The 15152-nt window shown below is 38.1% G+C and overlaps 1 protein-coding gene across 4 annotated transcripts in view; it reads right to left on the reverse strand.

Moving 5' to 3' along the window:
- LOC146516767 (microtubule-associated serine/threonine-protein kinase 1-like) overlaps window positions 1-14821 on the reverse strand; it is a 79855-nt gene extending 65034 nt beyond the window's left edge. For all 4 annotated transcript variants that reach the window (XM_085162839.1, XM_085162841.1, XM_085162838.1 and 1 more), the window contains exon 1: window positions 13314-14821. In XM_085162839.1, coding sequence (XP_085018965.1) covers window positions 13314-13352 — 39 coding nt within the window. In that variant the 5' untranslated portion in view covers window positions 13353-14821. The remainder of the gene's footprint in view (window positions 1-13313) is intronic.
- Window positions 14822-15152: the final 331 nt, after the last annotated feature.

Genomic DNA, 15152 nt, shown 5'->3' on the forward strand with positions numbered 1-15152 from the left:
TCAATCCAACAGAGCAGCCAACAAATCTGCAGAAACTGCTTGATGACATCAAAATCTCTGAGGGATACTTCCTGCACCTTTTTGAATCTATGCCATGAAGAATTAAGGAAGTTCTGAATGGTCCAGCCCAGTAACCCAGTAATGAAGAGGCTGATAAATGCATATATGACACAAGGGTAGAAAATAATTACCACAAAACTAGGATTAAAGTAGGGGTGGGCGATATAAACGATATACAATAGAAACAATATAAATTTGGCCAACGATAGAGATTTTGACTATATCGCTCTATCGCGATAGCGCATGTTGATGATGTCATCACACCTGTTTTGGTTGAAAGCATCGGAGCGGCTAAAACCATTATCATCTGCAAATTATGTTGGGTGACAGTCATAGCAAAGAGATGAAGCACTTTTGAAATATGGGGAAAGCCAAAAACTGCGCTTCCTCCACTTCCGTAACATTGATACATTAATGTTGAATTCTCTGGCAGCTGTTCTATTCCCATGTTGTTGCAGTATGTTAATAACTAACCTCGTATTGTGGATGAATAATCTCAGTTGTTCTCCTGACTGAAGTTTGGCCCGTGTATAGCATCCTGCTATGCAATTGCATTTGTCCCAAACCACCAGAATCCCTCACGTTAACTTTTATCGAGTGGGAAAAAAGTTGGCTTCATCCTCCAGCTTCACTGTGCTAATGTTATGCTAACATAGCTGTGTTGCTAGCAATCACGTAGCACATACCAGGTAGTCCAACTTCAGTAACCCTGCAAACGCCACTCCTGTTTAGTTTTCTGTCTTCATTTATGTTGGAAGTGGTAGCAGACCTGTACGTTTTAATTGGTTTCAAAAATCTCTCAGTCAGAACATGGTATGTCATGTTTAGGTGTAAACTAGCGAGCTAACTTCCTCTTAACTTCTAACTCCGTTAAATTTAATAAATTCTGTTTTCATGGATGTAAAACATAATTGTTACACCCGATAAAGCAGCAACGCTGATGATTTAATTAAAGATGAAAGAATTTAGACCGTTTTTAACTCTTAGTGTTTGTTTGACTTTGGGACCTGAAGTAGAAGGAGTTTTGGACCCAGATTACTCCGCAAAGCTCCTCACTACGGCAGCCGTAATGCTCTGACAATCCATCAAGCAGTGCAGCTTACCAAAGTTGTACTAAAACATTTTTTAACAGATTTCTGCACGCCAAAATCTGTTCGAGGTCAGTAAGCACAACCAGAATTCATGCATAAGGCACACTCTCGCTTTTTGAGAAAATTAAAGGATTTTAAGTGTGCTTTGGAAAATATGTTATACAGAAGAAAAGAATATATCGTGATATATATCATTACTGCACATGCTTCAAATTATATCGCGATATGGATTTTAGGCCATATCGCCCAGCCCTAGATTAAAGTACATTTAATGTAAATTCCATGAGTGTTATACAGTATCTCTTATACTGTGACTGTGCCCCCTAAGTATTAATCACATCCACATATTGCAGAAAACGTTTATGAGATTTACTCCTGCAATTGATAGCAAAAGTTACATGTAACATAAATATTAACTACTGTAGGTAAAGGAAAGATTTTTCTTTCTTTTGCCCATCAGTTAAAAAAAAATCATATGTGCATCACAGCATACATCTGTCACCTGGTACCATCTCCTCATTTATCTGAACCATAATTGTTTAGCAATAATATATATATAAATGGTTAACATTCATAAAGTCGCAATCTGTGAATTTGCTCTTCCTTAGAGTTCACCACTAATGCTACTTGCTCACTAGTTGCTTAGGTCTGCAATAGGCTAGTTTCCATTTATTCAAAACTAAATGGAAACTGGCCCCCTTTCTTTTACTATCAATAAATTTCATTAAAGGATTGCATGGTTTTACAGCTGGTTTGTTTCAAAGTGGGCCATAACATGATAATAATGATCCCTTATTTCCTAAATGTTGCATGAAAAAATAAACTTGTAGTGAAACTTTAGTTATGTAATTTTGTATATGCAACATAAGCATATCATATCTGAAATTACTATTGTGATAGAAAAGGTTGCCGACCCCTGCACTACAGCCAAACCCCGAGCTGATTTTAAAACGATTAAAGTATAACACTGGCTTAAGTGTTTAGAGTAGGGATCCAGGGTATGTTCAATATGTTATCTTAATAAAAATACCCTAGATGAAAATTTTAAAAAAGAGCAATGTTTTAATTTACAGCTTGGCTTTAAGGTGATACTATATTGTTCATGTATACTGTCAGTGAAAAGCAGTTTGACAAATAATCCCTCGTAAGTGCTTGGAGACCTTAGGGCTTCAGGAAACACCAGGTTGGAGGGAGACAAAATCAATTTAAAAATTCTTGCTGCTATATTTATGACACTGGGACACAACTGTAAAGACTCTGATGTGATTACGATCTACTGGGATGAATCTGTATGCTGCTTGTTACCCATCAAGTCCCAATTTAAAACCATTAAACATTCAGTTTAGCTAAGATCAGGTTACTGTCAATTTCTCTTGTCAGCCTGTCCTGTGTCGCTTATCAGGATATTTTCTACCTCTCAATGGCTTTGCTAAAAAGATAACGTCTTTTTCCCCCCACTCGGCTTGTCACACACAGCCATGTCTGTGAATTCAAATGAATATAAGTGACTAGATACGCTAGGGTCACATAAGTTGAGGGAAATAAGGTAATTATAAAGGACTGTGACTGGTTTTCACTGGTTTTGATTTGATCCTGAGAGTTCTGTCCCTCCATCTCCCTCGTTGCCTTTGTTTAAGTAAACCAGCATTACAAAGTCAAACTGATGAAACGTGACTTGACAGCTGGAGCTTTTGTCTCCAGTCTCAAAATAAGCCGGCTACCCAAACCCGCCCAATTCCAACACCGTGGGCCATGAACACACTTGCAGTCCGTTGATAGAAAATTACATTACAATATTCAGTATTTAGCACGACAAGAATGGTCCATGTGTTAAGGCATACAAGGTTTTAATACGCAGAACAGTTGGTCCAGATGTTTAGAAACTGAAGTCAAAGGTAACTGGATGAAAGGACAGAAATAAGCTCATCACACTTCATATTTTGAGAAAAATCTTTTGTCTGCCTGAAGTCTTTGTCTCGCAGCCAGATGCTTCTTATCTGCCTTGGTGATGCTCTCACACTGCAACCACCTTTAGCTCTTGTCGATATCTTTAGCCCAGCTTTCAACAAGCAAAAATCAGACTGAGTTGAATAATTCTGGTTGCTTTGGCTGCGTGTTTTGATGCATGCGGCTGAATTTGAGCAAACAGTTTGCTCCTGTATACCTCCTCATTCTTCTGTCAGCAGTACAATCATACATAAAAAGCAGTGTGCCAGTTAAGCTGGCAGCCATAGGTGGCCTAGCCATAACAGACCAGCCGTTATGTTTGATCGATGAGGTGGTGTGCTTTGGGTCATGAGCCATTTTTCTACATATTTTGTTCTTGTCACATCTTTTTTTCCTCATGAGTCCATAACTTTGTACAAGAGCTTCCACTTTCTTTCTGGGTGTTTTCTGTATTGTTTTATAAGTTACAATCTCATATAATATTTGTTTTTTCTCACTGAATCATCTGATGATTGGTTCATTACATGATCATTATTATTTGCCTGCAGATTATTCTTAACTTCCTGCTGTCCTGCTCGTGTTCCTTGGTTAGACATTTTTTGCTTTTTTAGAATGATCCCAACTTTTGTTTTGGCCAATCAACTTACTATCTGTCTCACAGATTTAAGCTTGTGCATCCAATTATTTTTTAAGTCATTAAATATGTATGCTGTACAATCATTCCACTCTGAAAGAAATCATTAAAAGACCAAAAATTACCAAAATTAATCACTTTTTTGCAGAGAATTACATTGCAGGAAATCTACCACTCTCGTCGGTGGTATGGAGCAGTGTTCGTCCTTGTTTTCAGTCTTTATAATAAGAGACACTTATCATATCCAAACTGAAGCTTCATACATGCCGAACAGACATGACGTCTTCACTGAACTCTTGCCAAGAAAGTGCTACTTGACAACTACTCATTACAACTTATATTCAATATTAAAATATGCAACTTTAATAATAGCATTTCAGGTAGAGCGGAGGGCAGACAGTTTTTATCTGGGAGTGACATCATCTATCATGGTCAGTTTTTTCAGGGATGCTAATACGGTACATCATCAAGCGGAAGTGAGCTACGCCAGGGTGACTCAGAGAGCGCCCCACTGGAGTCTTGTGTGTGTGTGTGTGTGTGTGTGTGTGTGTGTGTGTGTGTGTGTGTGTGTGTGTGTGTGTGTGTGTGTGTGTGTGTGTGTGTGTGTGTATATGGGGCAATAGGGATGGCTAATGGACCAAACCCCAACACCTGCTCCCTCTCACTGTCTTTTCAGTTGACAGCTACTGTATGTACTGCTTTCTTGTTACTGGCTATTGCTAAGCGTATCACAGCAAGATATAGGCACAAACCAATATTACTATTATTCTCTAAATTTTAGCTCTAATATAAGATTTTTCCACTGTTCAGTATTTACATGATTTAATATAAATAATGATAGTAATGCAAATCTGAAACACATTTGACGCAGTGTTGCACTGATTAATTGATCCATTATTTAAAAAAAATTATTGGTAATTATCTGAAAACTCCATTACTCTTCATAATTAAAAAGCCATTCATCAGAGATTTGAGATTCTTTAATTCCAGAAAGTTTCTCCTTTGTTTTGAGTTCAGAGAAAAGAAGTTCTGACAATGACACAAACCTCATATTGTATAAATAAATATGAAATGTAATAATTGCACATTTAAGCTACACATTAATATACAATAAAATTAATCAATAGCAGCAGTAGCCACAATCTCCTGACACACGTCAGACCTAAGCCAGAAGACAAAAAAGGGCAATCCTTTGTTAATCAATAAGGATTTCAATCTCATAAATAAATCACTGTGCATCCTTAACACAATGTAGCAAAGTGCTATTTCAGTCTCTAAAAGCCGTAATGAAAAGTTAATACATATTTTTGAATCTATGTGTACTTCTGTTGTTCTGGTCAATTGATGAACAAGTGTTTTTGTTAATTTTTAGTAAATGAATTAATACAGAACAACAAAAACACTGACAATTTGCTGATGTTCCTTTGATTCCAGGTGTGTACAAGTAAATGTAAAACTATTTTATACAAAGTTGTACCAAAAGTTAAATTTTGAGATTTTGAACTGATTGTAATGCAACAAAGATGTCACATTACTAAACAATTGTTACATTAATAATAAAAAAAACTGATCAGCTGATTTAAGAAAAACAGTTACCTGTTTGCTTCTGTTTATCTGATTTCTGTTTCATCTCCTTTATGGTATTTGTCTCCAGGCGCCGTCACTTTCATGCTTAAGAATGTATCATGTTCAAAATAAAATCACTTCTTATGACATTTCATGTATTTTATGCATTTCTTTTTCTAAAACAACTGACACCTTGGGCACATCTGAAATGATTAAAGATCATCCTTTAGAAGATGCATAAGCAATACAGTGCTAGTATCACTGAGGCTCATTATTAAAACTCATTCTCTGTCTTCACGGTTATACACTCACAAGCCACTTTGTTAGGTACATGTGTTGAACTGCTTGTTAACACAAATATTTAATCAACCAGTCATATGATTCATGACCATTTGTGACCAGTCATATGGTAATGCAGACACGGTCAAGACAACTTGCTGAAGTTCATCAAAACAGAACAAAAGGTGATTGAAGTGACTTTAAATGTAGCATCATTGTTAGTACTAGATAGGGTGTGTAGAATATTTCAGAAACTTTTGATCTTGTAGGATTTTTCTACATAGTTATCTCTAATGTTTACAGAAAATGGACCAAAAATGTGAAAATATCAGTTGAAAGCAGTTTTGACTGCTTCAAGCTGATAGAAACCCAAAAGTAACTTGAATAAATACTCGTTATAACTCAGGTATGGAGAACAGCATATCTGAGCAGATGAGCTACAGCAGCAGAAGACCACACTGGATGTCATTTCTGTCAGCTAAGAACAGGAAACTGAGGCTACAGCTCTCACAAGCTCACCAGTATTGGACAATAAAGAACTAGAAAAATGTTTCCAGGTCTGATGAGTCACAATTTCTGCTGCATTATTCAGACGGCCAATGTGAGAATTCCAAATTATTCCAATATGGACCAAAATCCAGCGCCTTGTTAAATCTATGCCATGAAGATTTAAGGCATTTCTGAAGACAAACTGAGGTCCGACCTGGAACTAGCAAGACGTTTCATTATTAGCACCCATTTTCTGCCTTTGTGCTTATACTAATGCAAAAATGTGTCCATGTTCACACTGCAACAATTTAGAAGTGTAATCTCGGACACACATACAAATTCCAGTTCACATTCATGGCACTGCAGTTACATTACATAACAAGAAAGCCTCCATACAAATATTTAAACAAAAGTTATAGTTAAGCATAGTTAAGCATTATAGTAATAGTTAATAGTTAGTTAAGCATTTTCTACAGCTTTAATTCAACATAGCCAGACTCACGGAAATCTGCACATACAAACAAACACCTCCCTGGCACATTTAATGTATTATGCACAGCTTCCGTGCGCCAAGTAACAGCCCATTAATCACATGCTCCTCGGTCGCTATGCTTTGCAAAGACAGGACAGTTCAACCCAGATTAAAATATTATGCAAGTTTGCCTAAGACGTTAAGACAGGGTGTCAGATGTTTTTTCTTTGGCTTTTGCTTTTCAGTTAATATCTACCCAAGGACCAAGTGAAGGCCAAGTGCAAACCATAGAAAAGAAAAATGTTAATATGTTGCTCCTCTGGGCAGAGTCATGAGACTTCTGTTCTGTTTCCACTGCCAAAACTCAGAGCAGATTGGAAGGCAAATGTCACACAGTGTATTGTTCAGTTTAACAGTCTGCAAGTCTTCAGTTTTTTCTTAATAGCCTTCAATTCAGAGCTCTTGACACCAGGGTCTGAAATAATGTAGCATCTCGAAGAAATGTGCAGATTTTGAAACCTTAAGAGCTGGTATTTTTTTCTTACTTCATGTATTTCGGGAATTAAGTCTGGCAAAAACTTTATTTCTTTAAAGGTTTCTGGCATGGGAATTCTAGCTCTGCAAAAAGTAGTTCAAATATTTGAAAGTATTCCCAAATATATTGTGGCCTAGATTTGTTGCTTTGATGTACACTTTGCTCTCCCAGTGCAAAACCTACCCTTTTCTGAATAATACTGACATCAGAAGGACGTGTTGAGGCAGAACAAAGCAGTGGGCATGGCAATGAGTGACAGGACTTGGCAAACAGAGCTGGATCTTCTGCAGTGATCACACTCTTATCCCTCGTGCTTAGCATATTGGAAATGGGCACACTGCCCAGAACAAAATATTGGACAAATTATGCGTGTGTGTGTGTGTGTGTGCGTGTGTGTGTGTGTGTGTGTGTGTGTGTAAGTGGCTTACTCCATACTCCTACATGAGAGCGGGATGAGACACACAGCATGATTTGTGTTTGTTTGTGTGTGCGTGAGTGTTTGACCATATGGGTTAAGTGTAAGTATATTGTACTCCACACACGTACAATTGCTCGGACAATATGATAACCTTCTCTTCAGATGAAAACAACTCATATGACTGATACACTTTCTCCCACAGTAGAGACTACGGTTACAGTTGAATAAAATGGATGGAAAGGTGCCTAAACTCAGGGTGTTAGTCATGATTGCTGGTGATCTACTTTCTATTATTGTGTGTTTACTAATGAGGCAACTGCTTCTGTTGCATGACAGCATGACTTTGTGTGACTGATATAAAGTCTTTGGAGCACTACAGTCTGTAATTGTCATTTAACATGATATCAAATTCACATGAAAAGTGTAAGTCAGTCTAAAGCTGTTGTCGCACATCCAAATATCACAGAAAGGACCAACAGGAGATATGGGGGAAAAAAACATAAACCAAAACTTTAGATCAAAACATCTACTGAACGTCAATGTTTTACAGTGATTTATGTGTGACATCATAATGATGTGGCAGCTGGACAACTGCAGAATGAAAATGATACAGTCAGAAGGAAGGCTGGACACGAAGAGGAAGATAGGTGGATAAAACACGTGAAGCAGATGAAGTGGTATAAAACATTACTGTGGATCCAGTGGAGATAAATGACTACTAAACTATAGATGACAGCAGGTTTAGCCAATCAGCAAACTACTGACCATGAAAATTCACATGCTTATATGTTTAATCTATTAGCTAAATATGTCTGGCGTGCCAGCCACAGCAGAGTCGAGCATACACACTCCATCTGCTGGGCCTATATTTTCATCAATATCCACCCATTATGCACATAAACTGGTGTTGAAATTGCAGCACACGAGTGTCAAAGGTACATCTCGATGTCCCAGCCACAGATTTCTGTTGGCACACCTCTCAATGCTGCCTTGTTTTCTGTCCAACAAGCCCTCCAAATTAAAAGATAAAATTTGCCCATGCTCTCCAGAACAAGAAATAAATCTGATGCACCTATTGATATGAAGACATCAGTTTTGTGGCCCTTCAGAAATAAATATACAATTTCATGGGTTTGAGTTTAAATGATGACTTTGTGAAGGTAAAGCAATCATCACTATGGTAACAAATAACTAGTTAGCTAATATTTATGAGCATTTATAAAGGAAATCATCTTTGGTTGGAAAACTGTCCTGAGTTCTGATGTTTTTGGATCTCGTGTTGTTACAGACTTCGCTGTCACTCCGTCATAGCATCACCTCACTTCCTCCTTTGGCACCACCATAATTACGACAGGCCATGTATAATTGATGCATATTTAATACATGTTTTCAATAATACATCTAACTTCTGTTTCAGCGTCGCTGGTACTAGGATGAAAAGCAGAAAATATTTTCCACCTCATAGTACAATGCAATCATTTTTTTCATTTAAGCTCCTTATTGAATCATATTAAGATTTACATTTTTTGAAGCCTTTACTTTTTTTGTATATTCTGTTATTTTCAGTTTAACCAAGCTTTTTCTTTAGTTTTATTTTTTAACCTTTCTTACCTATTTTGGTCTGTAACATTGCATTTTTTTTATTGATATAAGCTGTTTGGGCTATTGTAACACAGTATTTTACCTATTTTTAGGATTAATAAAGTATTTCTTATCTCTGAAAGTTTTGATATACAGTGGACCTCATGGCTGGACATGTGTAAGTGTTTGGAATGGGGCATTCAGGAGGTCTAGCAGCCCTTTTCCACTAGCACCTACTCAGCACGACTCGTAGTACCTGGCACCAGGTACTTTTGTTAAAGTCCCATGTTTTACCTTGTATCTTCTGTTTATGATTTATTGATTTGAAAATAAACTGTTCAATGCCAAACATTTAGTGATTCATCCCGACATTTCAGATCTTAAGCCCCTGGCATCAAATCTTAAACATCAGAAAATCTTGTTGCTATCTTTGATTCCTTTCTTAAATTTGACTCACAAATTAAATCAAGCGTTAAAGTCTTTCATTTAAAAAAAGAAGAAATTATTTCTTTCTATCAATGATCCCAAGGAAGTCATTCATGCTTTTATTACATCTAGACTAGAATGCTGCAATTCCTCATCTGTTGGACTGAGCAAAACCTGATATCATGAATGCAGCTGGTTCAAAATGCTGCTGTTAGACTCTTGACTGCTACATGGAAGTGGAATCATATTCCAGTCATTCTTAAATCATTGCACTGGCTTCCTGTGACATACAGGATCAATTTAAAAATGTTGCTTCTCACATGTAAGTGCTTTTGTGGGCTTGCTCCAGTTTACGGCTTTACAATGCTATATTCTATGACGCTCACTTTGTTGACTTCTTGTAATTTCAAATTCCCGATAAGGTTGTACAGGTGATCAGGCATTCTCAGTCAAAGCTCCAAAACTCCCTGGAATCATCTTGTTTCTCAGGTTAAGTCATCTTCCTCGGCAACTGAAAACAAACATCTTCTCATTAGCTTTCTCATCTTCAGACTATTGCTTAATTTTTCCTAATTCCTCTTTTTTACTATTTTATTATTTTTTATTATTATTTACTCTATTTTTCTTTATTGTTCTTAAATCATTAATATTATTCCTATGATAGTTTTGCTTGTGCCTAAATGTGCTATATAACATATATATATAATATTGACTTGAAACATTATTAGATGACCTAAAACATTATTGCACTTATTTATGTGTTTCAGCCACCTCAGTTTTACCCCAAATTAGTTCAGTGTCCACATACAAGTGGACACTGAACTTCACTGGTCAACTTCACTGTCATAGTTGACCAGTGAAGTAGTCATCAGTGCTAAACACAAACATGTCATCAGTATATACACTCAGTCCTTTTCCTCCCTCCTCCATCCCTCTGGTATGAAAGCAGATCTAGACAGTAAAGGGATCCAGATATTGTAACGAGCACTTAAATGGGGTCTAGTATAGCCCACAGCTGCTGCCTTCTTCTAATCTATGCTGCCGCCACCCTTCCTCCTCCTCCTCCCAGCCTCGAGCCCTTTCAGGCCATCCTGCTGCTGGTGGTTGGTCTTCCTCCCTCAGGGCACACAGGGCTGTTAGGCCACCATTAGTCCTACTAATGGGCCTGACAACTGCACCACATCCTCAGCATTTAGACCTCCTCTGTCTGAGATATGGATATCGACCACTTCTCAATGGAACTGGAGAGTATAGGGCCAGAGGGTGGGAGTCGATTTTGTATGTACATATACAGAATTTGTGTGTTATGCACGCACACACAAAAACTAACTGTTGGCTTCAAAACATGTCTTCACCTTAAAATTCAATGGTTTATGCTACCTTAGGGGAACTTCATGATCCTATAAGGAAATTTAGTCTCCATAACGATTTGTGGAGACATGATTTTTAAATCAAAATAATCTGTAAAAACTAGAAAACACACCTACACATTAAACACCACATGACTAAAAAGTACACGAACCAAGTACCTGTGTGTTTCTATGTGGTTATGTGTTCCTGATTACCATTACAGTCCATTTTACAGAGTGTGTCTCTGTCTCGTTGTGTATTTGCATGTGCATAACATTAATGTGCACATCAGATTGCCTCTTGTCCCCTGCCAGTTTACCCGCTCTCTGTTTCTATTGACAGTGTTGAGATCCACAGCTGAAATTCCGATATGATTAACTTCTGAAGAAATAATTCAGCACTAAGGACTTCTGAGTGTTTCATTCACACACTGAAACCTGCCAAACCATCATTATAGCATAGAGCAGTCATTGAGGTGAACTAAATTCTACTCTAACAAGCTCTGGTACTCATTTGCAGAGAAGAATATCTATATTACATATCTGATCCAGATCTCTTTACTTCTTTGATGTACAAGATCAGTCTCCTGGTGTGAAGAGTTAAGAAGGTGCAAGAACACAACTCTAACACATAGGAATTCATCAGAGAAGCCCATTCAGAGCAGAGCTGAAGGAATAACACCTGTTTAATAAGGAAAGACACTGTCAAGATTTACTACTTTTTATACTACATGTAACCGGTGGAGGCTGGTAACCTGCGATTGCCATGTTTCAGTATATTTTAACATGGTGTCAATCTTTCAGTCTAAAAATACAGTGTACACATAGGTTCAGAGTAAAAACAACTTACTTGCAGCAAAATGCAAAATTGAAGCAACTATTTTAATGATCCAAATTTGACGTAAAACTCACAAACTTTTATGGTTTCAGGTCAGTCCAGGTTAGTCATTTGATACTGAAACAAACAAATCAAGCTCTCTCAATAGAGATTAATATTGGATGTAATTTCATTATTTTCTTCTGTTTTATAGACTGAGCAGTCAAACTAGACGGTAATCAGCATAAATCATTTAGATGGAGGAAAAGCTGATGGGAGTTCAGTTTTAATAAAAGGCTACACTCTGGTAAATAACAACCTGTTAATCACGCACAAATGCATTTCGGGAAGTACACAAACATTACTGCTTCCTGTACTTTTATCAAATGCTTGGTCTTAATGTCAACACGGAGTTCAAGAAGTGCAGCTCAACAATGGCAGGGATGGCTGTGATACCCACAGACTGCCTTGTTTTCCTCATGACCTTACAGTGGGGACACAGGCAAACTACAATCTAGGGAATAGCATTGCAGGAAATTGTTTATTATTTTTTCTATTATTATTACTATTTATAAGTGATGGGAACTCTTCTACAGAAGGATATTTTCAGCAAACTAATCTTACTGTAAATTAATTTAAAAGGCAGCTCAGACAGACTAGCAAACAGTGGCACTAATGGTGAGCTCTGCCTGTCTCACTTGATTAGTTTCACTCGCCCACTACACGAGCGTCAGAGCAAGCTTTTACCGGCGCCTTGACATGTCAGTCACAATAAAAGTGACTAACCTACATAATGCAAATGTAACAGTACAACCCATTTAACTTACTCAGTCTCCAACACAACTGATTACTATGGATGTCCAACATATAAAGAAAGCTTCATACGGTCTGTGATTATTATCTGTTTATTATCACTTTATGTAACCACTACTAGAAATTAATTATCTATTTTAATAACTATGACAACATTATGATTTGTCAGGTGTCTGTGTGCCATATTAGCCAATTATTGCATTCATATTCTCAGTTGTGATACATGTAAGCTGGTTAAGAAAAGGACACTGACATTTATAAGGAATTGTATTTAAGAGGCAGAACACAATAGTTTTTATGTGCTCCTTAGATGCTTCCAAAACATTTGACATCTGAAGTAGTTTGTTAAATTGCAACGCAGAGGGGTCCCTGCATATCTAATTAGGATTTTACTGTGTTGGTACTCACATAGAACTATGCAAGTTAAGTGGAGCATGGAGGTATCTAAATCTTTTTCTGTATCTAATGGAGTAAGACAAGAGGGAATATTGTCTCCTTTTCTATTCGATCTGTATCGTAATCATCTTTCTGTCACGTTAAATGATTGTAAGACTGGTTGTATGCTGGGTAATCTTCTTGTTAATCATTTAATGTAAGATGATGATCTTATAACTGTAATTTGTAGATTCAATTATATGTACAAAAACTACTTAAACTGCATCGAATTTAGAGGAATGCGTGTTACATGAATCTTACATCTACAAATCACCACCATGCAGCAGCTTCTGGCCAAAGAAATCTTCCATACTTCCATGAAAACACTTTCTGTTATTATGAAATGACGGCATTCTATCCAAGTAATGACTGCGTTTGCGTAACACCCCAAAAGTTCTCACCTGCAGCCTCCGTCTTCGGATGATCCCTGAATCATCCATAGCGCGTGTCGGAGGGGATGTCACACCTGTCGGTTGGTCTCGAGGCCCCCTGGTCTCCAGGTGACGGGGCGAGAAGGGGTCCACTCTCGCGTGGCTTTCAGCGAGCCAGCAAGACGTGATAATTGAACGCTAATAAGCCGAAACACCCGACGGAGTGTCGGTAGGTGTCAACATCACTTTTCAGAGAAAAGCAGATGATGTTCCGGAGATTAGGTGGCCCTGTTAAGGTCAGTATGAGAAATACCATAAATCCTATGTATAAATACGCATATATAAACGTTTACCGTCACGTGCTACAAGCAAAAAACTACACCGGGGTTTGACCAAAATATAAAAAGTGCCGCTCCTGTGCTCGACCCCAGCCGACATCCCATGCTGGCTGAGACTGACAGTGAGTACTGACTAGGCTCCTCTGCGAAGTGCTGAATAAGCAAGAGGCTTCACGGTGGGATCAGCGTGCTCTGCATGAACTTAAGTCCAGCTGGGAGATAGAGAAGAACCCCTCACACCGAGGCTTATCGAGGCGAAGATAAAACAAAGTTTGCGCACATCTTCACTCCCGAACCGCCGGTGATCCACGGCCCAAGAGAAAAAACATTTTCACTAAAATTAAATTAGATCACCATTTTAGATGCTTCTGTCGCGATGATGCTCCGTTGGTTTAAAAACCCAGTAAAGAAGTCCTCAAGCAGCCAAGCCACATACATCTATGTGCTGCGTGCAGGTACACAGAGTTCACTGCATGCATACTGCACATCACTACCACAGATCTCGATCTTATCACACATCCACGTCAGGGAATATGTGCATTTAAAAAAAAAGAAAAAAAGGGGGGAAAGGTACGATGAATGAGAAGCGCCTCTACCCGTCCATCTGGTGAAACATGCAAACACAGCGGCATCGAAAGCAGGTTGATCGCTTCTCGTTTTCGTCCTCTGGGACACGGATTTGTCCGTCTTCGGGTATTCGATGTGTTTACTCTGTTCTTCTCGGGTGTAGCACCGCTTTTCCTGTGAAGAAATGATCTGTGTTTGCTTCACAGTCTTTGCTCCATCCTCGGCTCCAGCCACCCACTTCCTACTACCAAGCGACGTTTAACCCCTCAGCGACCGGAGACGGTGAGAAAGACTAGCTGTGCCGGCTGAGATGTGCGATTTTCTGTTCCTTATTCTGATAATAGCAGGGGTTTCAGGTAGGAACTGAGCAGGAGGAAAGTGGAGACACGATTTCTTTTAAAGAGGCTTGTAGAGTGAAGCTGGGGGACATAGTGTACCTGTTTCTTCATTTACTGGCCCCTGGTGTTGTTCTATAAATAGCTGTAGAATATTTTTATGTACTGAAGAACTCACTGAGTGCTCAACCTGTTATTTCAACTCTTACATATAAATTAAAAGTATTAAACTAAATACAGTTGTTTTGGTAGAGGAGTTTATCTTTGTATATCTCAATTACCAGCTCCTATTTAGCACCATAACTGGTATTCCAAAGGATCACTAAATGAAAGTAAATCTGAAAAAAAAAAAAAAAAACCTTCCACCTGAGCTGTTTTCTTTTATTTTACAATAACTGCAATAATTTCATGGGTCATGTCATTTCTTCCTGTTAAAAGGGAGTTTTTCCTTCCCATTATTGCCAAAGTGTTTGCTCACAGGTGGAAATATGATTGTTGGGAGTTTTCACTGTTTTCTTTGCATAGGGTCTTGACCTCACAGTATAAAGCACCTTATTAAAACCCTTATGTAATTTTAAGGGCCTGTAGAGCAAGGATGTCAAAGTCATTTTACATTGGGGGCCACATAC

Source organism: Neolamprologus multifasciatus, chromosome 6, assembly GCF_963576455.1.
Source record: "Neolamprologus multifasciatus chromosome 6, fNeoMul1.2, whole genome shotgun sequence".
Classification (NCBI taxonomy): Eukaryota; Metazoa; Chordata; class Actinopteri; order Cichliformes; family Cichlidae; genus Neolamprologus; species Neolamprologus multifasciatus.